Source organism: Arvicanthis niloticus, chromosome 20, assembly GCF_011762505.2.
Source record: "Arvicanthis niloticus isolate mArvNil1 chromosome 20, mArvNil1.pat.X, whole genome shotgun sequence".
NCBI lineage: Eukaryota > Metazoa > Chordata > Mammalia > Rodentia > Muridae > Arvicanthis > Arvicanthis niloticus.
In genome coordinates, this window is record NC_047677.1 from 7,718,407 (window position 1) to 7,746,390 (window position 27,984).

General features: G+C 36.9%; 1 protein-coding gene across 2 annotated transcripts in view; it reads right to left on the reverse strand.

Moving 5' to 3' along the window:
• Positions 1-1,929: 1,929 nt before the first annotated feature.
• Sim1 (SIM bHLH transcription factor 1) overlaps positions 1,930-27,984 on the reverse strand; it is an 87,481-nt gene continuing 61,426 nt past the window's right edge. For both annotated transcript variants that reach the window (XM_076916488.1, XM_076916489.1), the window contains 2 exons: positions 10,274-10,673; positions 1,930-8,397 (listed from right to left, as the gene is read on the reverse strand). In XM_076916488.1, the coding sequence (XP_076772603.1) occupies positions 7,667-8,397; positions 10,274-10,673 (1,131 nt within the window). In that variant the 3' untranslated portion in view covers positions 1,930-7,666. The remainder of the gene's footprint in view (positions 8,398-10,273; positions 10,674-27,984) is intronic.

The following is a 27,984-nucleotide window of genomic DNA, read 5'->3' on the forward strand; positions in this document are numbered from 1 at the left end:
TTAAAATGTTAATCAAAGGCTTTATAAGTTTGCTATTGCTCAATCAGAGGTGTAACCCACTACCCAACCTAGATATATCAACTATATTTGACTGGTGGAGATACATGAACATCTGCCTCCCTGTCTCCCCCCTCTTTCTCTCTTTCATCACCTAGCTTCTCCTCTCCTTCTTCTCCTCCTCTTCTTACTCCTTCTCTTCCTCTCAGTACTCCTCAAACCTTAGCTCCTCCTACATATCACCCTTCCTGTTAAAATGAAACTTTTCTCTCAAAATACAATTAGAGCATAATTATGCCAATTTGTACCAGTGAGGTACAAGATAGTCCTAATACCCAGTCCATCATTTTGTTGACTAACCAGAACCTCTGTCATCTATCCTAACTGAAACACTTAGTTCTGAACCTGGCCTTTTCCTTTGGCCTGGCTCTCTTAAGGCTGGTGCTTGCATCAGTATAACTGGAGAAGAGCAACCAAGCACTTAGACAATGCACAAGGGCTGCTGGAGTCACCTTTTATTGGACTGACTTACTTGCTTTATGAAGCCATCATTTAGACAAGGCTTTCCTTCCATATATGTAGTAAGATTGTTATTACATATAGAAGGCAGAACAAACCACAGTATTGTTCTAGGTCAAATGTGCTAGGTTCAAATTTTCATCTCTCCCACTGCCAAGCTTTGTGACTAAGCAACTTAAGTAATCAGATCTCTATTTCTTCAGTAATAAAATGGAGAGCACTGGAGTCTGCCTCTCTGGTAGGATCTTCTCACTAACTTCTATAGTGATCTAACTGGTTTAGCATTTGATACACTATAAGTTTGATACGCAATAACTGACCAGTGCTCTTTTTAAAGATAAATTTATTTGGAATAAAAATATAGAGTCATTTCTGCCATTTCTTCTGGGAAGAGGAAAGAGGTCTAGGCAAGAATCAGAAACGTTGATCCCTCATAGTACACAAGAACTTGCCTTGATATGAAAACTTTCCCTGGTAACAGTGACAAAACCCAGGTGGTAGTTCCAATCTGTGCCATAGGATGAGACAGGGAATATTTTCTTTTATGATTTTTTTAAAAGAACTTATATATTTTCAAAGTATGTGAGAAAAACAGTTATCTGAGTGCTTCTACGCTTACAATGAGACCCTATTGGTCTCTATCTACTTTGTCATGTCCCCTATCCTCCTGCCTTATTGGGTTGTGAATCTATTCAAGGGGTGGGCCTGGGAGAAAGTACTGCAGTCATTCAACTCCAGCAAGCTTGTGCTACCTTGCCAAGGCCTCATCTTAATGGAGCCAAATGATTCTGAACAGCAATCAAGAGAAAACTAACAGAAGCTTTCTCTTTATAAACTGTTAGTCTTGCGTGTTTGTCATTGTGGCAAAAGGCTAACACAATATTCAACAAATATTATGGATTAACTTGGAAGTGCAGTGATTTTGGAAAACAGGGTAAATAAATATAAATTTATCATTGCAGTCAAAAACACTAAAACAAACATTTTTTTAAAAAATGTTGAAAATATCTGATAAATATTTCACTGGTGATAAATACTATATTGATAGTGATGGTATTCTGGTATTTTATTTAGCTTGTTTTTTTTTTTTTTTAAGCTTGAAAAAATACAAGCAACATCATTCCCACTGAATTAAAACAGCACTGTCTAGGTTTGTGAAACTGGCCAGTAACATTATCTGGAACACACTATTACAAATTATAAATTTTGGGAGATAAAACAAGGAAACCATGAGAATCACAAAAAAAAAAAAATGCTCAAGAATTACCTCGAAAAGAGTATTTGTTTTTAACTCCTAGTTTTTAATTTTCAAAATGCTTGGAATACCAAAACCGAAATTTTACAGATATGATTTTTCATGTGCTTTTGAATGACAACATACTAAATCATCTGAACAGCATAGGTTCCCCCCACCTTAGGTATTAAAGAAGTAACCTGTACCTTTGAATATTCTACTTAGTAAAGCAGAGTAAGAGGCATTGCTGATGCAAAGGGTCTGCACGAGGTGGGATCCTAGAGCTACAGGAGAAGTGGATACATACCCCACCCCTAGCCCAGAAGCAGTCTACAATTGATAACCACATGCAAATGAAAATTTAGTTTTCTCCAAAGGAGTTACACTAGAGAAACAAACCACTCTTAACTGTCCAGCAGTTAAGTGGTCAATAGATCAATGACACAAAATGAACTCCACAGCATCTTTGCAGGTTCTTTATTTTCATACTAAGTGTTTCTGTTTTTGTTTCTGTTTTTTTTTTTGCTTTTAGTTTTTAGTTTGGGGAATTCCTCACCCTCATATTATAGGACCTTCTTGTGTATATTATGGCTTCTGGTTTTATGAGATTTCTTTCCTGTGTATGTGAATGTGTATGTCTCTGTATCTATGTGCAATTCTTGTGCTTGTTTATCTTATTTTATTGTATTATTGTTCCTTGAATGTCAGTTTGTTTTCTAATGAAAGACAGAAAATGTGTTGATCTGGATGGAGGCAAGGTGAAGAGGAATTGAGAGGAGTTGGGGAAGGCACAATCAGAATATACTATACAAAAAAAAAACTATTTTCAATAAAGAATAATAAGTTCTGATGAAAATATCCTGAGGACACACTAAGAAACCATGCTCTGGAGTCTAACAAAATAGATTCTTTGTGGAATAGTTACTCTGGGTATATAAGCTTGTGTTCCTGTGTCTCTGTGCATAGTGTGTTTGCAGAGAGTTGCCCAACCCCGCCAAATTCCAAAGCTAAAATACCTGTCATTTCTGTAGATCACCAGTCTGGCTGACAAATCTCTTTTGTCCTGTAAAGAATATTTTCTTGATAAATGACTCAGACTCAAACTGCATATTGGTAACTATATTTTAAACCAAAAATTCCTCACATAATAAATACATTTTATGCACATTAACTTCAATTTTACTTCAGAAAGCTATTTACAATATAAATAATTATAAATGGGGACACTTTGCAAGATATCATTGACATAGCTATTATTTTCTACTTTACATTCCAAAGTAAAAGTTCAGATTACAAGTTTATACTACAATATCACTAAAAACTATACATTGCAAGAGGGTATTTCTAACCAGTATCTTCTCTCACAAATATAATCCTTTTTATATCATGTCAGTCAAAAAACAAGCATAAAATATTTTATCTTTCTTGAAGTGCCTCTGGGTTTTCTTTCTTTTTGAAATCTGTTCCTTTGAAAAGAAGTTACAATTACTGTAAAAAATTTGTCCATGCCAATTTCACTTCTTTTGAAATGTAAACACATCATAATTATTGGGTAGAAGTTGATGATATATGTCTAAGATTAGTAGATTAGGACAAAGTCCTCTTACCTAGGTTATGAAGGCAAGTTCACATAGCAAATCCCAGTACATAAAACTACGATACTTAGATTAAAATTATCAATTAGAATTTCTTGTGCGAATCATCATACATTCACATTGCATATAACACATTTTTAAATCCTCAAAGTAAGATAGAAGTCATAGTGTGTGTGTGTGTGTGTGTGTGTGTGTGTGTGTGTACTTTCTGCACACAGTTTTAGAAAAAGAATTTGAAATAAATGTCTATATGAAATTGAATGTCATCTTACCTTTTGAATTTAAGCACTACCCGTACAACCTTTGTGCACAAGATATAAATACCACACAAAACTTTCCCCCAAGAATATTTTCTATTTATGATACACTTACATGTATCCACAGCTGTTCTGACACCCACTTAAAATTTAGAATGTCATATCCACCATGTATTTTCACAGTAAGAGCTAGCCAACAGATTTTACCTACAGTGAAATCCTTATTCACAAAATCCTGGCATTTACATGAATTCTCAATTACATATTTGGAGGACTTACTTTCTTTTTTTAAGTCACTCAGAAAATTGGATGTGTGTCTACATCTATCATTTGAATGAACTAAGAGCCCAAATCCAGACATTCAAAACTTTTTAACAAGGATTACTGTATCATAGTGGTAAGATGAGTGATTCCCAGTCAAGTACTCAGTTCTCACTCTGTCGCTTCCAGTTTCTGCTAGTACTAGTAGATCACACAAATAGCTTAGTCATTAACAGGTTTTGAGAGAGAAACAGACAGAGAAATATGGAGTAAGAGATAGAGTTATAACATAGCAAGTCTGTATTCAGAGTGCTCCCAAGTATACTATCACATTATCTAGATGTTTGGTGGAGAAAATTTTCATTTTATTTTAAAATAGCTATTCATATTTTCCAAATAATCTTGTATCAAAATTAAACTCCATTTAAATAAAAGAAAGGGCAATGGAACATATTATCTTTTTTTAGGAGATCTCATTAAAGTTTATTTTAAGTGGGATTCTCTGCCCAAAGGCAGTATGTGGCAGCAGGGTACAGACAGCATTAAGAACAGTACTTGCTGGGAATACTCTAGCCCTATAAACTATAACTGGGAAATAATAAGTGGCTTTCTGTATAAACACTGAAGGAATCATTTATTACATCCTGTCTGGTTTTGCATGTCTATCAGTTCTGTCGTGGTGTCTTGTACAGGCAACTAAGGTTTTTAAAACACTATCACATTAGATTTTGCATGTGATGTCAAAAGATTTGTGGGACTGAAGCACACATAAATGTCTGACCTACAGTGTCTCTGACCTTAAAAATATATCAAAAAAGAATCCATCAACTGTATGTTCTCAGAAATAATTTTAACAGAATTTCCCCAAGGAAAATTTGGGAAACATGTATTTCACTGGTCATCCACAGGTTTAAATTTTATCTTGGTAAAACAAGCAAGTGGGTATCAGAGATATTCTTAATATTTCCAGATAGAATGGGCTTCGTGGAGACTAAGGAACTGTGTGTAGTGTTCTTTATAATTGTATATAACATATGGTTATGAATCCCTAGACTGGTAGAAGGAAACATGCTTCTCAGGCTTTCCATTTTTTAGTAAAGATAGGAAAATCAAGAATAAAAGATGAAGCAAATTTAAGTTTAACATTAATTGATTAAATTACTGGGATTGTATTTTACATCCCATATTTTTAAGACAGATGGCACATTCTTTATGAGCAAATATGTTCCTATACAGAACAAAATAATGTAGGTTACAAATTCATTTTATACATCTACACAAACAATAAGAAGTCACCTAGTGTAAATATCAATTAATTTTGGGTCATTTATAGTAATCATGCCATTCTGTAAAACAATGTAAGCTATATATATATATTGTGAGTTCATGAGGCATTATATGAAACATTATAAAATCGCCACTGCAAAATTGACATTTTTTTAATGGTTAATGTATTTTAAATGGGCCAATCTACTAAGATTGTTAAGCAAAATGTAATGGAAATGAATCTATCTCTTTTAAAAATATTCCTTATGGCATTCTGGGAAGCATTGTTCCTCCTTTTTAGGCTTTGTCTGTAGAGGTCACAATTTATTCTTGTGTGAGTTATTCTCTACATAAAAACTCTGCTGGAATTCCTTTAGTGACAAGCATCTCTCAGAAGGTACCTCTGATGCACCAATGTATACCTACCCAGCAATAGAACCTACTTGTAGAGATTTTCTGCCCAAAATAGATACTCATCAGATATTTGTCTGATCTATAGGATTCTGTAAAACCTTCATCATCCTGAAAACCTCCTTCATCTTGACATTTTATTCAAATCACTTGTCCTGTGAGTTTCTTTGACACAATTTTCCCTAAATTACTGAATATTTTTCTTAGGGAGTTAAAATTTTCATTTTCATTTTCATTTTCCTTTGAATATTTTTGAAAGTATATTTGAGTACATAAACTATATTTCTCACTGATTTGCACATTTCCTCATTTTCATTGACACTGTTGTTCTATTATACCCAAGTAGTGTTTAATTTTATGTAGCCTCTTCTCTCATGTACAAACAACCCATTATTCACCTCTCAACTTACTGTCACACAGACTGTCACCAAATGATCCTGTTGAGTGATGAAAATACAGTACTAATCCCTGAGTGTCCAATGTTATGTAATATTTTCATAATTATCAAGTCCATCCTCCCTCTTAAATATGACAAGAGTAAGAGGCATGGGAATTCTAAAAAATATTATCTTATGAAACTTTTACAACCACGCATGTTATTTCCTTTGAATACTAGAGAATAGTGCATTAAATAAATTTTACTATTTGTCTTCCCTTTCATAAATTTCTAGCACCTACATTTGGCTGCATCTAAGAGAAAGTTGTCTGTAACTCTTCCTTCCTGAAAGAGCCCACACTTGGCTTAAACAACAAAGTATCTAGACCTCTACTTGTGAATGGAAAATCCAGAACCATCAGTCTTGAAAATTTATAGCAGAGTTTTAACCGCTTACAAGTTTACTTTCAGCCTACCAATAAATCACTGGACCATGGATAAGAGCTGCCTGCAGACCAGATAACTAAGACCCACGGACTGTGAGCATCTATGAGCTCCGAATTAAGTAAAAGACAAGGTCAGAATGAAGACCTTGGCATACAGTTCACTTGACTTTCTACTGTGCCACATGGACATATGAGCAAGTGTGCTATTTTCTTAGTTTACAAACAGCAAAGAAAGCCAACATTTTCCCTGTGCCTTCCCCAAGCACCCATTGAACCACTTGTCCCTCTGCCTAAACTTTTATCTTAGACTCTCTCCTGAGGCTTTCCGCATACTGACACACTGGCCTATCTGCTCTGAGATGTTCTTAAATGCTTATCCTGTTGTCATGTAGTTCTTTACAGATCTTCTTTGGTTACTTTTGTGCTTACCAGCATTTTGTCTGTGTGAACTGATTAAATTTCCTATTAGTGTCTTTTTCACACTAGCTGTCAAAATGTTGTTTACCATACCTTAAAAGTTGTTTGGAGATTTAGTATCACTCTGCTCTGCCCTTTCCTTTACTGAGCCACATAAAATTAAGTAGACCATATTTTTTATGTATCTCCCAACATATCAGTGGTATGACTTGGAAAATTCCTTATTGTTGTGCCAATGCAATTCTGGTCTATGCCTAATTCAAAAGCAAGTGGAAAAATCACCTTTTCCTGATTGCTTGTAATGGATACCAGGTAAAAACACATTCATGTACCACAGGAGAACCATTTCTGTAATTTATGCCTGAACCAAATGAGTGGACTAGTTTGAGATGAAGAAGAGAAAGTTAGTTTATGAGACACATCCCATTCTTCCTTAGTTATTTTGGGAACTGATGTTTCTTTGTGATCGATAAGGAAAAGAAGCCATTTTGTATATTTATGTATGAGAACTGTACATAGCAGTTTGTGAGCAGCATATGGTCTGTGTGTATAAGTTCTACTAGATTGTCATAACACAATGGTTTTATTTATCAGCCCTTCTATGTGGTATATATGCTTAATTTGCATTAAAATCCTTCAAACAAATCAATTATAGTTCCTCTATAATATGTGGGCAATTTCTGTATTCATTTTAGCTCATTTACTTGTGTATAACCTTGAATGTTGGTGCTGTATTCCCTTTGATTTCACTGGAACTCATATCAAATAACCCTAAAATTTAACTTAGACTTTCTAACGATCTGTGGCATAGTAAATGGTGCAAATGGGGGATTAGACTATAAATATGTTTCAGAGACCCTTGAAGAACAAAATATTTTAGAAAAACATCAACTTCCATTGGTTATTATAACAGATGTTCCCTTGTGTCCTTGTGCTGGGTCTGGCTGCATCCTTAAATGGGAAGTGACATCAAAATGTGAACCATTACAGCCCAAGGAATAGTTTCTAATAGTCTCACTGTCGTATAAATGTTCCAGGGCATAACCAGTTAATGTATAGGCATGCTTATCAAAATACTGCCGGTGGGAGCCAAAACAGTTTGGAGAGATGGCAGGATGATCCCCTGCTGTCTGATGAGGAGACATATCTGAATGTAGATAGTCTTTAGCCAGGATTAAACTTGTCTTTGTAATGCGATCAGAACTGGGACTACTTATCCGAGACAGTGCGGTGGGGCTGTTGTCATAGTCATGTTCATGAGGGCTGAGCATCTTTCCCTCTCTCTGTTGGATATGGTCACATGGTGAAGTGCTGGCAAGAGCCGAGCTGTGGCAGACGTCACCTGACGGTGGGGGCTGTTGATAGTTTGCAAAACAGAGGGAGTGTTTTTTCCCAGCTCCATTAATGGAAGCCAGTTGGTCTGGAGGGGCTTTCCTTAGCTGTAATCTGTTCTCTTCCTCTTTAATCATCTGCTGGGTAGCTCTTATGAGAGTTTCAATTTTGCTAGGTTCCTGTGGGCTATTTTGATACTGTTCAGTGCGGTATCGGTCACCGGATTCACTGGCTGACCCAGGGTCTGGAGAGCTGACCACACTATCTTCATCCCAGTGACCTCGACCTACATCACAAAAAGTAAAAAGTAGGTAGTGTCAAAATTCACACACAGAAGTGCATTTCTTTCCTAGAAAAAAAAACTTACATCTGTCATTTTAATGCAATATTAGAAATAGAAACAGGTCTATATATGACAGAATATGGGCATTTGTACTAGAATTCAGATGCGTGTTGGATTCAAATGTAATCAGTGGGTTTTAACTAAAGATAACATTTATAGAATTTTTTATAAGATAAACCTCAGTCATGAGTTGAGAATATTAGTTAGTGAAACAGTAAGTGCATTCATATTTCTCCTTATGTTTTAGACTTACACATCTAAAAGCAATATGAGAAAGATAAATACAATTTGCTTTATGCTATTTTCTAGAGCACTCTTATTTTACATGGATGCATAGAAATTCTTTTCAGTTTACTTTAAAGAAGACAAGTGCATAAGGTGAACTACTTTAAATAAGTCATAATTCTCAGTTTATTTTAAATAAAGCTCTGTTAGTTTTTAGAAAATTAGGAGTTCACAAAAATGTTTGTATATGGGTATATGGATAGATGATTTAGCTGTAAAGATATGTTGTCATAATCAAAAATGTAAATACTTTGTTATCGATAGTAGATTAAGCACATTAGCTTCAGAGGTAACAATGGAAATCCTGGTTATTTCTGAAACAAAAACATATCTCATTTCTGAAAAAGGTTCTTGAACATTAGTATTTTTCTGTAACAATCTGTTCTAAACCAAAGATGCAAGTCTAACTAACCCTGACGAGTAATACATGCAAAATGCATTTCATAAACTGAATTACCCTCAATCTGAAATACAATTTTAAATAAAAAGAAAAGCAGGTAGGGACATAACAGCTTTGCAAACTGCTTACGACTGAAGAGGAGCCTTGTATCACACGGACCATAACTTCCTTTCTTCTTGTTTTATTTCTAACATTTTCTTTCAAACCATATGGGGTAAGCCAGTTTTTCTTCTCACCTTTATCTACCAAGTAACTGCCTTTTGTCCTGGATTTCCATTATCAGACTACCAAAATGGTCCTTGGTGTATAACAGATTGTTTTCTCAAAGGAAAAACAGAAAAATAAGAGGCAGCCATAGAAAGAAGCTAAAATTGTTCACAGAAGTATCTGCAATGGGAACCTGGGCAAAGGGACATGGTTTCACACTGCTCTCATGTTAAGAGCAGGGGAGTATTGAAAGGGCCTTCATAATGTCACTGACTTTTAATAAATGGGGACATTATCAAAGATCCATCTCCATCCACATTCAGAATTTCTGGAATAGACTCCTCTTGTTAACACACTTTCTTTGAAGAAATTAATTACTAAAGTAATTCAATTTGTAATTTACAGAATAATTTAGTTTGGAGAAAGCAGTACCAATTATCAAACCTCTAACCCTAATGTCCATTTCTATGGGCTGGGGAAGCTGTGTATCTATCCCAAGATGAAAATACTGGTGCTTTCTCTACCTTTTTTTCAACTTGGTGCTTTGGTTGTCATAGTGATGGGAGGCAGTTACTGGTAACTGATTCTTTGAAAATCTCAACATCTATGAGCAAAGCTATAGTCCACTAAGCAAGAACTGTCGTTTCCAACATAACATTAGTGCCCTCGCTGATAAACAGCTGCTGTGTGAGGATACTGAGGTAAATGACACGGGAAAAAAATCTAAATATGACCACAAATTAAATAGATTTATAAATCACTGAGGCTTAAATCATATTTTTTATAGTTTTTAAAATGAGAAATGCATTTTGTTCTCATCTGTCATAAATACGTTAACACTACCAAAATAAATATACTTAAGCTTAATAGACATAATGTACATTTCACAGCCTCCTGCTGGGAGTCTGGTGACCTTCAAGCTCTTACCGCGGATTCTGTGGACGGAGGTGATGTGTGGCATGCTGTTCTCATAGGCTTCTCTGCTCTCCGGGGAGGCCTTGGTAAGCGGCAAAGCTGCTCGGGAGCCCCACCAGGGATCTCTCCCAGCAGGTGGTGCTCCCAGGAAGTACCTGCCTGCCTCACACCGCCCTCCCTCGCAGGCTTGGGTGTGGAAGTGCCTGTCCTCCACCAGCCTGGAATGGTCCAGCGCAAAGCCATAGCAGAGAGAACTGCGATCTGGGAATTGCCTGTATGCACAGGACAATTCATGCTGAGAGCCAGGCCTCTCTGGGTCCAGAAGCTGTGGGGAGGCAGTATCAGTCAGGGGACTTCCACCCCATTGGCTGTCATGGTCAGATTCCGATCTTTCAGTGTGGAATCCCGAATACTGAAACCAAAGGGACAACATCAATAATAAATAAATGAGCTAAACAAAAACAGCCTTCATTCTCTAAGCACCAAAGGTCACACAGGCCTAAAGCAGCCAAAATAAGACTCGCTGTATCATTAAGGTTCCCATTAACTTTGAACAATTTAATTAGCTAATGCCTATACAGAAAATCCCCCTGGCTATTGGAAGAAATAAAAATAAATAGCAAACATCAAAATCCTATGCACTGAATTAAGTGAATTACCCCAGGTAGTTCTACTAATCCTTCAGTGCAGTGTCGGTGTCCTCAATGGTATGGATAAGGCACAGAATAAAATAATTGGCCAAGAATACAAGGAATAACAAAATCAAAACTCAAAGCCAAATTCTTTACCACCACCCTAAAACGTGCTTTTTCATGTTCCTTCTTAGAAAAAGATAAAAACTAAAGCTTAAGGTACCAAGGGTTCTGAGCCTTAATCTTGTCATTAAATTCTTTTTATTTATTTATTTTTAATTGTATGCGGGAGGAGTGTGGCATATGGATGAGAGTATAAGGGCCTATGGAGGCCGGAGGCCTTAAATTCCCTGCAGCTGGACTTACAGGTGGTTGTGAGCCAAGCAACATTGGTATTGGAAATTGAACTTCAGTCAGCAAGAGAAATATCATCTGTTAACCTTCTCTCTAGCCCCTGGATAAGTTGTGCTAAATGGTTAACACTCTTAAACCTGTGCCAGGAACATCATGAATACAGAAGAATAGCTACTAAATGCTGCCCTAACTCAAGTGCAACGTAACTTTGAACGCCTTGTCCCATGGAAGCTGGATTGGTTTGCAGTTTTGCTTCTGAAGTACAGTTACACATGGGACGTCTGGGAGGAACACAGGTCATTTGTCTTAGTTGGAACTCTGTTGATCACCTTCTCTCCACTATAGCATCAGATATTAAAACAAAATGTCAAATTCAAGGCAGGAGGATGGTTCGGCGGGGAAAAGCATTTGCTGTCTAGAACTGAGTTCAATCCCCAAATTCATGGCAGAAAAAAAAAAAAAGAAACAGTCCCTACATGTTGTCCTTCACAACACAAACTAAATGGTATTTTTTTGTAGACTTTTTGTCTCATATTGCTTTATTGGCTTTTTAAAATCTTGTTGGTGTTTTTGCTTTACTTGCATATTTTCGTTTGCATTATTTGTGTGTGTGTGTGTGTGTGTGTGTGTGTGTGTATCTTCCTTGTTTTATTTGTTTTTGTTCATTTATTTTTTAAAGTGAAAGAAAGGGCATGGACTTGGGTGAGGGGGTGGGGAAGGGTCTGGGAGGAGTTGAAAGAGGGTGAAAATATGATCAGAATATAGTGTATGAAAAACTTGTTTTCAATGAAAATAAAGAAATACAGAAAAATGGCAAAAAGAAATTCATAAAAATGGTAGCATTTAATTCCTGACAGAGATTCCTTAATACTAGCCATAATTTAGATAGAAGAGATTATATGGCATGATAATTTATTGAGAACTTGATATTTGTTTGCTGTATGCTAATGTCTACCTACATTTATCATGTGGTTATCTCCATAACCACTCTAATGCAGATATTAAACATCTCTTTTTAATATGTGAATAAACTGCTCCAGTGTTTTCATTCTTGTTTTTCAAAGAACCTGGACTTCAAAGCACAATTTTATACTTGAAGTCAAGCACTGTCATTAAAGACAGGAGATGGCCAGGAAAATGGTTCAATGGATAAAATGTTTGTCATATAAGAATGAGTATCAGAGCTATAATCCCAAGAACATATAAACAATACATGCAACACTGCATATCTGTTATCCCAGAACACACAGAAGCAAACAAGACTCTTCCCAAACAAGGTAGGATAAAGGTGTGAACCAACAGCCAAGATTGCCCTCTTACTACATATTTATATTGTGGGATGCATTTACCTGCACATACATCTGAATACACACACACATAAAATCATACACACATATAAAATCATACACACACACACACACACAAAATCTTACACAAAGAAAAGAAAAAAAAAAGAATTGAAAGAGGTGAGAGAAAACAGGAACCAATATTAAATACAATGTTATATATTCAGACAGGAAGCACTGCTTTATAGATGCTGAAAGTCCATGGCACACTTTCTCTCCGAGCCCACAAAGGGACTAGTGATCCATGGAGATGTGAGCTCCTCACTAGTTGGTTGAACAAATAACCTGTGCTGAGCCTTTCATATAACAAAGTGAATGTCCCATCTTTTACAGGCCCATCCTGAGCATGACTGTTCCCACCTGAATGCAAGCAAGCAACTCTACTCAGGCCTCTTGGGAAGAGAGATGAGGGCACCCAGGTTCTTGTCAGACAACCAAAAACTATGTTAATAGGGGCCAACTCAGGACAAATCTGAATGCAAATTCCAAGTTCAAGAATTCCAAGAATAAGGAATGGCAATCCTAATTATTATTTTATTTCGATTATTTCCAAAATTAACAATCAGAGCAATCAAGCATTTTCCGCTAAGAAAAAGAAGTTCAGCGTGTCTCCCAGCAGGACACCAAGGCAGCCTAAGTTCTGGTCCCTATATCACAACTTCCTGCCACAAACCTATTCTCCCAGACACACCAGTGTCTTCCCACAAGATAGCAACTACAGCAAAGGAAGGATGAAAAGTCCTGTTCTTCCTGAGTTGGGGAGCTAAATATGACATTTGTGTCTTGTTCAGGAATGCTTACCTCGGAGAGGCTCTGCTGTTCCAAGCTAGGGGTCACCCAGACATCACTTGTTTTTGTAAAAGTATAAACTAGAGGTTTTTTTTTAAGTACTCCAGTCAAGATTTCTGAGCCCTGTCGAGTGGGCAAAGCTTTCCTTGAGTGTATATGAGAAAGTAATATCACAGCAGAGAATACTCTATGTAGTGCTCATGAAGAGAATCCAACAGGAGGCAACCCAGGCATACATGAAGTACATATTTCAATAACACCTGAAAAGAATCTGAGAGGAAACCCCTTGTCAATAGCCTGGAAACTACAACAGTAAAGACACTGCCCTGAGCCATTCAAGCAGCACAGCAGGGTGACACTCTTAGCCCATGAGTTTAAACTGCCTTGACACTACAGATGAAGTACAGATATAAATGTTTGCATTTTAAGAAAAATGAGTGAACTTTTACCAGTACACAAAAATAAAACTCTGACCCACAGTTACTCCTTTTTATGTTTTACGTTGTCTTTTGTCTGAGTGTGTGTGTGTGTGTGTGTGTGTGTGTGTGTGTGTTTTGTTTTGTGAGATAGGATCTCACTATATAGTCCCGAATGTCCTAGAACTCAACATGTAAATCAGACTGGTCTGCAATTCAGAGACCAACCTGCCTCTACCTCCCTAGTGCTTGAGTGAATACTAGCACCACCATTTCTTGCCCCGATTTCTTTTTAAAATGAATGGCACTCAATATTAAACATTGTTCTGAACACTAAAGCCCCATTGTTTGATTTGAAATATTTCTTTTTTTTAATTTTTGAACAATTCTCAGCCATTATTTGATTAGAACATGTGTCCCAAGTCAAAGCATGAAAAAATTGGGAGATGATTAAGCTTCATTAAAAAAAAAAACCCTTGTGTGAAGAAAACACAAAAATGGAAATACAAATATCAGAGTAATAAAATTCTAATCAAATAATGCTAAAAAGAAAACATTTAAGGCATCATTCTAAATTGAGTTAAATAATATAACCCAACATATGGAGCTACATATATAAACACAAACATACACACATTGCCGCACATGGAATTAGGTGCTACCTGGAATTAGGAATCTGACTTAGATCCACTTAGAAATGGACCACAAATACCTACCACATGGCTGGGGTTGTATTCAGAGGCACAGAGCTTAAAAAATGAGTATGTGTGTAATTCCTTGGGTTTCACACCCAATTCCACAATACATAAATAAATATTGTGAAAAATGAAATAAATTTTAATAAAAAATTTAATGAAGGGAACTGAAGATAGGATAAGACCACCTAAAAGAACAGAAATTAAAAGAAATAAAGAGAAAATGGTTGAGAAGTATTTTAAAGTTTGATAGTTATATATTTATGTAAATAAAAAAAAGGAACTAGAATTGTTAAAAACTGGAAAAAGAACAAATTAAGATAATCTGTCTACCTAACATCAAGACACACTGTATCACTACTAAAAAAAAATTCTAGAGATATAGGTTAGAGCCCTGGACAGGAGTGAAGTCATGCAAGGAGAAATCTGAGTGTTTGTGAAAAACCTCCAGAAAAACCAAGACAAGTCCTGTGAAGCCAGTTTCTTCAAAAACACAAAATTGTTCTTGGTATGTGTTTTCATGACGCCCCCAAGTGTAGTGGATAAGAGTGAATTTGCTTCAAATTATTCATATTATTAACAATTGGCTGTTGTTGTTTATATGCTTCTATGGAAAAACATGCTTTTGTCATAGACAGTTTGTCTCTACCTGCACCTGATCCTCTGAAGAAAGTAGGCTATTGCCTGAGGCTTCAGTCCATTTCATGTATTGGGCCCATTCTCCTAGGCCCCTAGTCTACAGCAATAAACAAGGGATCAGACTAACGAACATTACAGAGTACACAAAAGTAGGTCCACAGAAATATCACCAATTTATGTTTGATGGACTTCTGACCAGTGTAAATGGTGTAGCATCAAAAGCAAAACCAAATGAGCCTTAACCGAAGAGATACACTGACAATTATTTTAAAGAATAAGTCTATGGCGATGGAGAGATGACTCAGCAGTTAGTAATCTTGCAGAAGATCTGGGCTCTGTTTCCAGCACTCACATGGCAGCTCATCATTTTTTATAACTGCAGTTTCAGACAACGCAATGCCCTTTTCTGGCACCCTCGGGTATCAGGCACACATGTGACATATATTACATGCATGTATGGATGCATACACATAAAATACATACTAAAAAGATAATCCTCTACCCTAATTTCCAGTCCTCTCCCATTGTTCTCTTTCTTTTAAAATTATTTTTATATGAATAGAACGTACCCATCTTACCAAGTATTAGCTGAATAGTTTGGTGGCATTACTGTATTTTCACAATTCTGTGGCAGTGTCTGTGTGTGTGTGTGTGTGTGTGTGTGTGTGTGTGTGTGTGTGTGTACATGTGCACGTGAACATTCATGTGCTTATCATAGCCATTGCAATGAATGTGCAACTGGACTCCTTTATTTTTGAAAACTGAATTCCATAGCCACTAAGTGATAACTTCATCTTCCTTTCTATTCCCAAGCCTTTGGCAACTGCCATTCTACTTTCTACCTTTATTAACATGAAAATAATAAGTATCTTAAACATGTCTTTTTGTGACTGGGTTATTTCACTTAGCAAAATATCCTCAGGTTTATCCATGTTGTAGAGTGCATCACAACTTCCCTACACATTAAAGTTGTAAGATAATTTATTGTTTGTTTATATGGCATTTTACCTGCCCCTTTATTTACTGATGATTTGGCCAGTCACACTTTTATAATAAACCTGCATATACAGAGATCTCTGATCAAGGCTCAATAACTCTTACATAGACCTCATTTCATTGGGAGGTGTTGTGAACAAAAGTGGGGCTGCTAAATGATATGAAAATTTCACGTTTCATTTTTGAAAAAATTACCATGCTATTTTCCAAAGAAGCTATATACATTATGCATTCCTGCTAACACCACACACAAAAAGCTTGAACATTTCTGCACACTCATCAACACTTGGTACCTCCTCTCTGTGTGTATCTGTGTGCATGTGTACATGTCTGTGTGCAGGAATATGTGTATTTGTGTGCATGTGCATATTCAAACTCATGTGTTTATCATAGCCATTATAGTGAAGGTGTAAGGTTGTATTTTATTGGGATTTTTATTAGGATTTCTGTAAGATTGGTAATCTCGAACTTTTACATGGCTGTATTGATCACTGTCTCTCTTCTTTTAAGAAATATTAAAATTTTTTGCCTATTTAAATGATTGCTTGGTTTTAGTTTGAGTTCTTATTGAATATTTTTTTCTCTTTCTTTAATTTTTCTTTTTCAGAATTCTAGCCAATCATTTTATGACTGGTCTGTATCTAAAATATAGCTCTAATTTTAATATCCCCAAACTAGAAATAAACCAATAATCCTTCAGACTGTGAATGGCTAAGTAAAACATAGTATATCTCTACCATGAAACATTATTCAACAAAAAAAGGGAATGACATATTGATACATACAAGAACATAGATGAATTCTAACGAGTTATTCTTGGGACAAAGAGAGTCAACCTTATGGGGTTGTATAATTCTAATTGTATACCATTTTTGGTTATTATTTATTTTCTCAGAACTTGAAATTAAATCCAAGGTTTTATGCATGCCAGGAGCTGTATCTCTAGCCCTTTTTTTTTTTTTTACTTAAAAAAAAAAGACAAGTTCTTATCATATTGCCTGGTTTGGTCTTGAATTCACTTTCTACCCCAGGTATATTCTGACATTGCAGTCCTCCTGTTTCAGCCTTATGAACAGCTGAGGTGACAGGGCTGAGATACCAGTTATAGCTATGTAACATTCTCGATGGTAAGATTAAAAATAGATACAAAAAAATCTATAGGTGCTCATTTAGGTTTAGGTACAAAACAGAAGAAAAATCACTGTGACTATGAAAAGGAAACTTGTAAGACCCCTGTGGAGTTAAATGTTCTGTGCCTTGGCAATGATAATGTAGTGTCATAGTTATAACATACCGCAGTTTAGTGAAATGTTATCATTATAAGTATCTTGACAATTCTGCCACAATAGCACATACATTTACAATTTTGTCAATTACATGCCGCAATTTCATATTAACTTATATTTGTATCAAAATTAAATTTTAATTAAACTATAAAATAAATCAGAAAATATAAATAAATATACCATATAGTATCTGTAGTGTAAAATAATATGACAATGTTGAAAAATATATCAATAATGACAATAAGTTTAAATCAGCTTACATTACAAATAGGAAGAAATGAAATTTTTAAAATTGATTTCACAGTACTAAACATCACTCTATGATGATGATAGACAATATTTCAAGTACTGGAGACATAAAGTCTGTGGTGCAAATTGAGGATTGGAACTCAAATCCCATAACTGATATAAAGTTGGGCCTCATCCTGTGTGCTTGTAAGTCACTGGGACTTGTTGCCCATCAGCCTAGCTCCAGGTTCAGTGAGAGCCCCTATCCCAAGAGAATAAGAAGAGTAACAAAACATGGTGCCAAAACCATCACTGTGGCCTTCTTGTGTGCATGGTATATATACACTCAGGTACATATACATGTGCCATACATGCCACATACAAAACACACACACACACACACACACACACACACACACACACACATATATATATATATATATATATATATATATATATATATATATATGCATATATATGCATATATATGTATACATATATACATATGTGTATATATACATATATATACACATATATGTATATATATACATATTATATATATATATGGGCTAGATAGATGTCTCAGTGGTTAAGAGCACTGACTCTTCTCCCAGAGGTCCTGAGTTCAATTCCCAACAACCACATGGTGGTTCAAAACCATCTGTAATTAGATCCAATGCCTTCTTCTGGCATGTCTGAAGACACCAACAGTATACTCACATATATAAAATAAAATTATCTAATATATATGTATATATTATATATAATAAAAAATCTAATATATATGAGATACTTATTAGATTCTTGTGTATATTATTAGATTATATGTATATATAATATATAATTCTACCTTTCATGTAAATATAGAAGTAAAACATGTATATCTTCTAATTTTTGCATAAAGAAACACAAGATGTATAAACCAAAATAAACAAGCAAACTGGTTCCTTCCAGGAAGATGACTGACAAGAAGACAAATAAGAAGCTAACTCCCAGCACTATCTGCTGAAATGGGCTAGAAGCAATGATATGCACCCAGCGAATAATCACACTAAATATCCACATCTTTGTTTCTAAATATCATTCTCTAAAGGAACAGAGATTGTTGGAGAAATTACTCCTTCCAGCATTGGGGCAGATAAGAGGGGAGTCTGAAATACCTTGGAGAGGCATTAAATAGGAAAGTGCTCAAAAAATAAAATTTTGGAGATATGTCAAAAAGATATAGAAGCCAATTTTAAAGAAATTCCACTGTCAAGATAGAGAAGATTTGGCCAGGCAGTGGTAGTGCATACCTTTAATCACAGCACTTGGGAGGCAGAGGCAGGCAGATTTCTGAGATCGAGGCCAGCCTGGTCTATAGAGTGAGTTCCAGGACAGCCAGGGCTACACAGAGAAACCCTGTCTCAAAAAAACAAAACAAAACAAACAAACAAACAAACAAACAAAACAATAGAGAAGATTTAAGCAGAGGCAAACAAAAGCCATAACAGAAGACTGCAGTACACAAACATAGTAACATCAATGAGCCTATGATAAGCACAGAAACGGCCAAACAATGAGGAGCAGGAACTTCTCCACAGGATAGTGCCAATCAGCTATGTGTGGAAGGACTATTTCAATTAGAAAATATAAACCAACCTAAAACCAACCTAACAAAGATTTCTTTAGGCTTAAATGATTACCAATGAGGAATCAAGAGAGTTTTATGAGGAATTAACAACTTTTAGGGTCTTCAAGAGTCTAACCAAGAAATTCCTTTCCATTTGAAAAAGACAAGAAGTGGTTATGTAGTAGAAAAAGCAGATTATACCTTTACTAGGTAATAAGCATTGACATCTTCAAACAACTTGATGGAAGTCAGAGGCCTCTAGAGGAACATACTCTGGTGATGGTGCTCACAGGAGCACTTTGGAGATAACAGGTAATTGGACTGAACAATGTAGATCCAGCACAAACTCAAAAAAAAATACATAAAACAACTGTGCTTTATTCTCTAAAACTGACAGTAACATAGAAGAAAAGTAGCAAAGACGGGGGTCTATTTAAATTTTAAAAATGTAATGTGCAACAACTACGTGCAATATAAAGTCCTGGGTGGGAATATGTACTGCTGGGTAATTACAGACATTGTGATAAACCACACTGTCTTACCTTACATCTATAACATGAGACTAAGTATTTTACCACTGTAAGGTTCCTCAGACTAACAGTTATACTGAAGTTAACTGGAAGAATATCCATATCCAGATAAAATACACAAATACCAAGGTTTAGGTAAGATGCCATCATGTACGTATCTACTTTCAATTAATCCAGAAAAAAAAAATAAAATGAGAGAAGGAAATAAATCATGTTAAAGAAAATTGAGGAGACAAGTAAGTATTGGGAATGTAAACAGTGTGTGTGGATAAACTATAAGAGCACTGTTGGTTTTCTTAAAATATGCAATAATTTCAAAACAAGTATATGAAAATGCAAAAAAATCTTATGTGTCTTATTTTTATAAAATGATTTGAAACAAAGCTCTTTATAAAATTGTAGTTTTTTCCTGAGTAGAAACCAACAAATCTTAAACTTAATTGCTCAAACATCTTCATTCTCATTAATTACTATGATCATTGATCATAAAAAGACAATTCAAGGGGCTGCAGAAATGGCTCCGCAGTTGAGAACACTGACTGCTCTTCCAGAGGTCCTGAGTTCAATTCCCATCAACCACATGATGGCTCACAACCATCTCTAATAGGATACAATGTCCTCTTCTCGTGTGTCTGAAGACAGTGACAGTGTAATCACATACCAAAAACAAAACAAAAACAATTCAAACTTATCAGATGAGAATTTGAGTAGAAACAAGGGTCGATCTATCACAATGTGATGTGACTTATACAACCCATACAGGAGATCTCTATCCCCATGTGTTAGTTTTCCCACATGTAGAAGAGGAACAGCAGAACACTGTGCTTCACAGGACTGCAGTAAGATCAAGGAGGAGGGCTGGAGAGATAGCTAAGTGGTTAAGAGCACTGACTGATCTTCCAGAGGTCCTGAGATCAATTCCCAGCAACCACATGGTGGGTCACAACTATCTGTAATAGAATCTGATGCCTTCTTCTGGTGTGTCTGACAGCTACAATATACTCATACAAAAAAAAAAGTAAATCTTCTGTTATGGGACATCTGGGTTGTTTCCAACTTCTGGCTATAACAAACAAGGCTGCTATGAACATAGTGGGACATGTGCCCCTGTGGCACGGTGGAGCATCTTTTGGGTATATTCCCAAGAGTGGTATTGCTGGGTCTTTAGGCAAATCTATTTCCAATTTTTTGAGGAACCTCCAGATTGACTTCCAGAGTGGTTGTACCACTTTGCAATCCCACCAGCAATGGAAGGATGTTCCTCTTTGTCCACATCTTTGTCAACATGTGTTGTCACCCAAGGTTTTGATCTTAGCGATTCTGATTGGTATAAGGTAGAGTCTCAGGGTCATTTTGATTTGCATTCTCTGATCACTAAAGACTTTGAACATTTCTTTAGGTGCCTCTCCGCCAATTCAGATTCCTCTGTTTGGAATTCTCAGTTTAGTTCTACGGCCCATTTTTTGATTGGGTTGTTTGGTTTTTTGGTGGTTAGTTCTTGAGTTCTTAATATATTTTCGATATTAGCCCTCTATTGGATATGGAGTTAGTGAAGAATTTTTTCCCAATTTGTAGGTTGCTGATTTGTCTTATTGACAATATCCTTTGCCTTACAGAAGCTCTCCAGTTTCATGAAGTGCCATTTATCAATTCTTGATCTTAGAGCATGAGCCACTGGAGTTCTGTTTAGGAAATTTCTCCTTGTGCCAATAAGTTCAAGGCTCTTTTCCACTTTCTCTTCTATTAGATACAGTGTATCTGGTTTTATGTTGAGGTCCTTAATCCACTTGGCTTTGTGCAAGGTGACAAATATGGGTCTATTTTCATTTTTCTACATACAGAATGTGGTTCATTTACACAATGGAATACTATTCAGCTATTAAGAATGAGGACATCCTGAATTTTGCAGGCAAATGGATAAAACTAGAAAATATCATCCTGAGTGAGGTAACTCAGACCCAAAAGGACATGCATTGTACATACTCACTAATAAATGGATATTAGCAAAAAAAAAAAAAAAGTACAGAATATCCAAGATACAGTCCACAGAACTCAAAAAGATCAACAAGCTGAAGGGCTCAAGTGAAGACACCTCAGTTCCACTGAAAAGAAAAAAGCAATCACAAATGGGAAGGGGGGGAGGGACCTAGGAGGGAAAGTGGATGGTGGTTGTGGGGAGAGGGAAACCTGATCTGGTATTGAGTGAGAGAAAAGGCCTGAAGCCCTGAAGGCCACAAGAAAAAATGGAAACAGGCAACCTAGGGAGGTAGGAGGTTGGGGGGACCCTCCAGAATGCACCAGAGACCTAGGAGATGATGAAATGCCCAACAGTAGGGAAAAGGAACTTACAGAGCCTACCTCCAGCAGGAAGACAGGGCATCAAATGAGGGAGGGAGTTGCCATTCCACAGTCAAAACTCTGACCCATAACTGTTCCTGTCTGAAAGAACTGCAGAGATGGAAATAGAAAAGAGCCTGAGGAAAAGAAGGTCCAGCAACAGGCCCAAAGTTGGATCCAGCTCAAGGGGATGTTCCAAGACCTGACACTATTACTGAGAATATGGAGCACTCTCAAAAAGGAACCTATCATGACTGCCCTCCAGAAGATTCAACAAGCAGCTGAAAGAGTCAAATGCAGGTATTTGCACCCAACCAATGGACAGAGTTGCTGACCCCTGTGGTTGAATTAGGGAAAGGCTGAAAGAAGCTGAGGAGAAGGGCTACCCTGTAGGAGGACCAGCAGTCTCAATTAATCTGGACCCCCGAGATCTCTCAAACACTGGACCACCAGAAAGGCTGCATACAGCAGCTGATATAGGCCCCTAACACATGTACAGCAGAGGACTGCTGGGTTTGTCTTCAGAGATGATGTACATAGTCCTCAATAGACTAGAGGCCCCAAGGAGTTTGGAGGTCGGGTGGGGTGGGGGTGAGGGTGGGGGTGGAAACAGCCTCATGGAGACAAGGAGTGGGTTGGAGGTATGGGATGTGGAATAGTCGAAGGGTGGACAGGTTGGGGAATAAAATCTGGAGTGTAAAAAAGTAAATAAATCATAAAAAGAAGAGGAAAGGGGAGAGGGAAAGGGAGAGGGAGGAGGAGGAAGAAGAGGAAGAGGAGGAGGAGGAGGAGGAGAAGGAGAAGGAAGAAGGAGAAAATGAGAAAAGGAGAAGGAGGAGAAAAGAAGGAGAAGGAAGGAAAAGGAGAAGGAGAAGGAGAAAAGGAGAAGGAGAAGGAGAAAAGGAGGGAGAAGAAGGAGGAGGAAGAAGGAAGAAAGAAGAAGAAGAAAAGAAAAAGAAGGAGGAGAAGGAGAAGAAAGGAAGGAGAAGAAAAAGAAGGAAGGAGGAGGAGGAGAAGGAGGAGGAGGAGGAGGAGGAGGAGGAGGAGGAGGAGGAGGAGGAGGAGGAGGAGGAAAGAAGAAGAAAGAACCATGCTTTTAACCACAGTAATCCAGAAGCACAGGTGGGAAAATCTCTGTAAGCTACTGATCTATATAGTGAGTTCCAGGTCAGCTAGATCTAAAACAAACAAACAACATCTTCCTGTAAAACTGTGTTATCTAGAGGTGGTATTTTCATTGTACTAAGAACATTACAGGCATACAAAAATATAAAATATGCATTCCCAACTGCAAAAGGAAATCAGACTACTACCCAATCCCCTACTTTTCTTGCCACAATATACTTTGCCCCCAGTGTTTCTCAGTTTACACACTAATAAAAGTTTAGAGACACATTGCAAAAATAGAGAAGAGACATAGCATGTGTAGTGGTTATATTGGCCTGCTTATCATATTTACATGCTTAGTCCCCAGTTGATGAGCAGTCAGAGGATTAGGAGGTGTGGGCTTGTTAAAGTGGGTGTGGCCTTATTGGAGAAGTTATGTCACTAGGTCTTTGAGGTTTCAAAAACCCACTCTCAGTCAGCATATCTCTCTCTCTCTCTCTCTCTCTCTCTCTCTCTCTCTCTCTCTCTCTCTGTGTGTGTGTGTGTGTGTGTGTGTGTGTGTGTGTGTGTGTGTGTGTTTGATGCCTGTGGATAAGGATGTAAAGCTCCCAGCTGCTTTTCTAGCAACATGTCTGCTTGTATACTGCCATATTTCCTATGATGTTGATGATGGACTAAATCTCTGAAATTGTAAGCCCCCAATTAAATGTTTTCCTTTATAGGAGTTGCCTTGGTCATGATGTCTATTCACAGCAAAGAACAGTGACTAAGAGAGTAAAGATTGAGAATCATACATTCATGGGGTCACATACCAGCTTGTAGATGGTTCCCCTAGCCATTCTTGCTGTCTATACATCGTCAAGTAGAAGCATGATTTATAAGCTACTGGGCATCTATCTACTCTTGTTTGAAAAGTAGCACTGTGTCCTCTTTTAACTTAAGTCTGAGAAACTAAATGATTGAATTTCCTATTTTAATTAGTTTACATCAATCAGAAAAAGTTCACTGAGAATTAATTTTGGGTTAATTTTACTGGAATGTCTGTTTTCATTTCTTAGAAAACATATTGTCATTCTGGGTACACTACATCTTAATTAACCCCAGACTTTTTAATTTCAAGACAAGCATTAATATTTTCACATTTAAAAACAAATCCGATGAAGAAAATCCTTGTTCTCTTTAAACAGGAAACCATATGCCACCACCAGCTCCCCTTTGGGATTCAGCTAAAGAAAGAATTATTCCTTCCAGAAGAGACTGTATCTCAAAAGATTAAAGGTCCAAGTCATCAGTTTAGTCTTGTGTGCATCCAGTGAAAACTATTTACAATGAAGTCTGCCAGCTGATATGGAAAATAGAGTCACCATTCCCTCTTAAAAGTATTCACTTTAATGATGCACACATGATTGTGCACATTGATGCAGACTATAATCTTAATACGTGATAAACGATAAGACCTGAATAGGGAGATCTCTTTGATACTTTGAGTTGCTGCAGTAGGTAGATGAATTTTGATTTAGAGACCACATACTCTGACTTGCATGTGTTAACTGATGCCCATTACAGTAGCTACTAATAATTAAGGTATTATTAATCTATTCATTGTCATAGAAAAATGGCTTGAATTATTAATATATGCCCAAGGTGACAGGATTATGAAGTTTAAGGGGGAAAAAGAAATCCCAGAATCCTCTATTTGTCCACTACCCCCTTAGATACATGAAGATTAAAAAAGAAAAAAAGTAACAGTATCTTTCATTTAATATTTACACAAAACAGGACTATTTCCAACTGGTACACCCTACTAAGTGACCTTCACACTCCTTGGGTGGTGTCCTACAATCAGTATTACTCTCAAAAAGTTACATGCATAGATATTCCTTCTTGTGCTATCAGTGCTAAAATACAGTCTGCTTCCACAGCATGTTCCAGACAAGTGCTCTGCAATCCAGCTCAGGAAAAAAAAAAAAAAAAAAAAAAAAAAAAAAAAAGATGCCGGTTGTTCCAACAATAGATGTTATAGTTATCTAGTTTTATTCTGGCAGCTCATTGAGGTTTTATCATTTTTAGCTGTGAAGCGTATTAAAAGACCCTCTGATGGTGAAGTTCTGTTTTCTGTGAGAAACTTTCACGCAGTCAGGCATAAGCAGCTTTCTTCTTGATTTGTGTCTGAATTATGAGAGAGGAAAAAAAAAATCTCAGATGCAGACTGTATTGTATTGAGAACATATGCATGCTTTTAAATCACTTTTATCTTACTTTTATTAATGTAACCCTGAAACATAAAATATGTAATTTTTTTCACTCGCTGTTATGGGAAGAACAGATGGTGAAAGAGCTAGATTAAAGTGGTCCGGCATGTCCATTAGAATAAGGCCACTGCTTGGGATGCATCTCTTAGTCAGGAGTCCTGTTTACTCTAAGGAATGACTGTGGATTACACAGATTGGGAATGCTAGAGGTTTTCTTGGTGTTGAGGAACAAACAATTTCTAAAATGAAAATAATGCAAGTTACTCATTTGAGACTGACTGAACTCAGGATCACGTAACTATACAACAGGCAAACAATGGAGTACTTTTCTAACTTGAAAGAATGTGAGGCTTTGAAAACATAACTGTAACTGTGAGAAGAACACTAAGTTTACCTCATTTTTACATTCCTGATATCTTTCTAGAAAAGTATTGATACTACTGCTTTGACTATAAATCATTGTCATAATAATAAGTGAGAAGAATTTGTATAAAATATATACCTAGAAAGGTTAAGTGTAATGTGATTGCTCTATAAATGTCATTAATATTTAGCTTTGAAAAGATTTCTTTGAGAAATTATTTAACTTACCATATAGTTCCAAGGATATTTTTAAAATAATTTTTAAAAAAATTGATAGGAAGCAACCTTCCAGTCTGTGCCTTCCACCGGGACAGATCATCAGCATGTCTGCCCCTCTGAAGACCCCAGAGTCTGAAGGCCTCTTAGGATACGTGCTGCACCCAGGGCAACAGGTAAAGGACCCTTTCAAATAACCACAGCATCTGGGACCCCTGAGGAACCCAGCAGACTCTGGACCAATCTACTCCCCTGGAACTTGACCTCCCTTCTGGTCTGAGTCTTCTACCAGGGCAGATCGTCAGTGTGTCTGCCCCTCTGAAGACCCCACAGTCTGAAGGTATCCCAGGAGATCTGCTGCAGCCAGGGCAACAAGTCTCACAGGAGGCAGGCTCCAGACAGAGATACCCAGGCCAGTTAACATCAGAAATAACCAGATGGTGATAGGCAAGCACAAGACCATAAGCATCATCACACCCCAGTTCTCCCAACACAGCAAGCTAAAGATACCCCAACACCTGAAAACAATAATGCTGACCTAAAATCCTACCTTAGGAAGATAATAGAGTCCTTTAAGGAGGATATAGATAACTCACTGAAAGAAATACAGGAAAACACAGGTAAACAGGTAGAAGCCCTTAAAGGGAAAACAAAACCCTTAAAGAAATACAGAAAAGCAAACAGGTGAAAGAATTGAACAAAGCAGTCCAAGATCTAAAAATGGAAGTGGAAATAATAAAGAAATTACATATAGAGGCAACCCTGGAAACAGGGGACCTAGGAAAGAGGTTAGGTACTACAGATGCAAGCATCAACAACAGAATACAAGAGATAGAAGGCATAGAAGATACCTTGGAAGATATTGACACAACTGTCAAAGAAAATTCAAAACATAAAAACTCCCAATCCAAAATGTCCAGAAAACCCAGGACACAATGAAAAGACCAAACCTAAGAATAATAGGAATAGAGGATAGATAGCAAAGATTCCCAGATCAAAGGACCAGAAACAGTTTTGAAAAAAAATCATAGAAGAAAACTTCCCCAACCTAAAGAAAGATATGGCCATAAATGTACAGGAAGCCTACAAAACATCAAACAGATTGGACTAGAAAAGAAATTCTTCCCATCACATAATAATCAAAACACTAAATGCACAGAACAATGAAAGAATATTAAAAGCTGCAAGGGAAAAAGGCATACCTATTAGAATTACACCAGACTTCTCAACAGAGACCCTAAAAGCCAGAAGAGCCTGGACAAAGGTCACACAAACCCTAAGGGAACACAAATGCCAGCCCAGGCTACTATACCCTGCAAAACTCTCATTCATTATAGATGGAGAAACAAAAAGAGTCCTTGACAAAACCAAATTTAAACAATACCTATCTGTGGGGAGTGGACAGAAGGCGGCTATCATCCTTGTAGCCATCTTGAGCCATATACCCTGACAAGAGACTTGATTACATCAGCCTACAACAGCTGAGCACACTCTGATAACATCTTGTTTTAGATACCCAGGATCTTCCCTTGGGTGTGTGAGACTTAGAAGTGTGATTTAGAGCTGAGGATTAAGGGTGTGACTTAGAGATCAGATTTAGAGACAAGCCCTAAGGGTATGACTTAAAGGCATGACTTAGAGGCATGGCTTAGAAGTGAGACATATAAAAGGCAAGAGGCAGACAGAAGAGTTCAGTACAACTTGGAACTAGGAATTAGGTTAGAGAGTACAACTTGGAGTACAACTTGGAGTAGGAAGTAGGCATTGAGAAAAAAGACACTTGGACTAGAAAACTCTGAAGAGATTATTATTAGGTATTAGGTACTAGGCACTTGGAGGAAGAGCTTGGAATTAGACATTAAGCACTTAGCACTTGGAAGAAGGAACTTGGAACTAGGGACTAGGAACTAGGGACTAGGAACTCA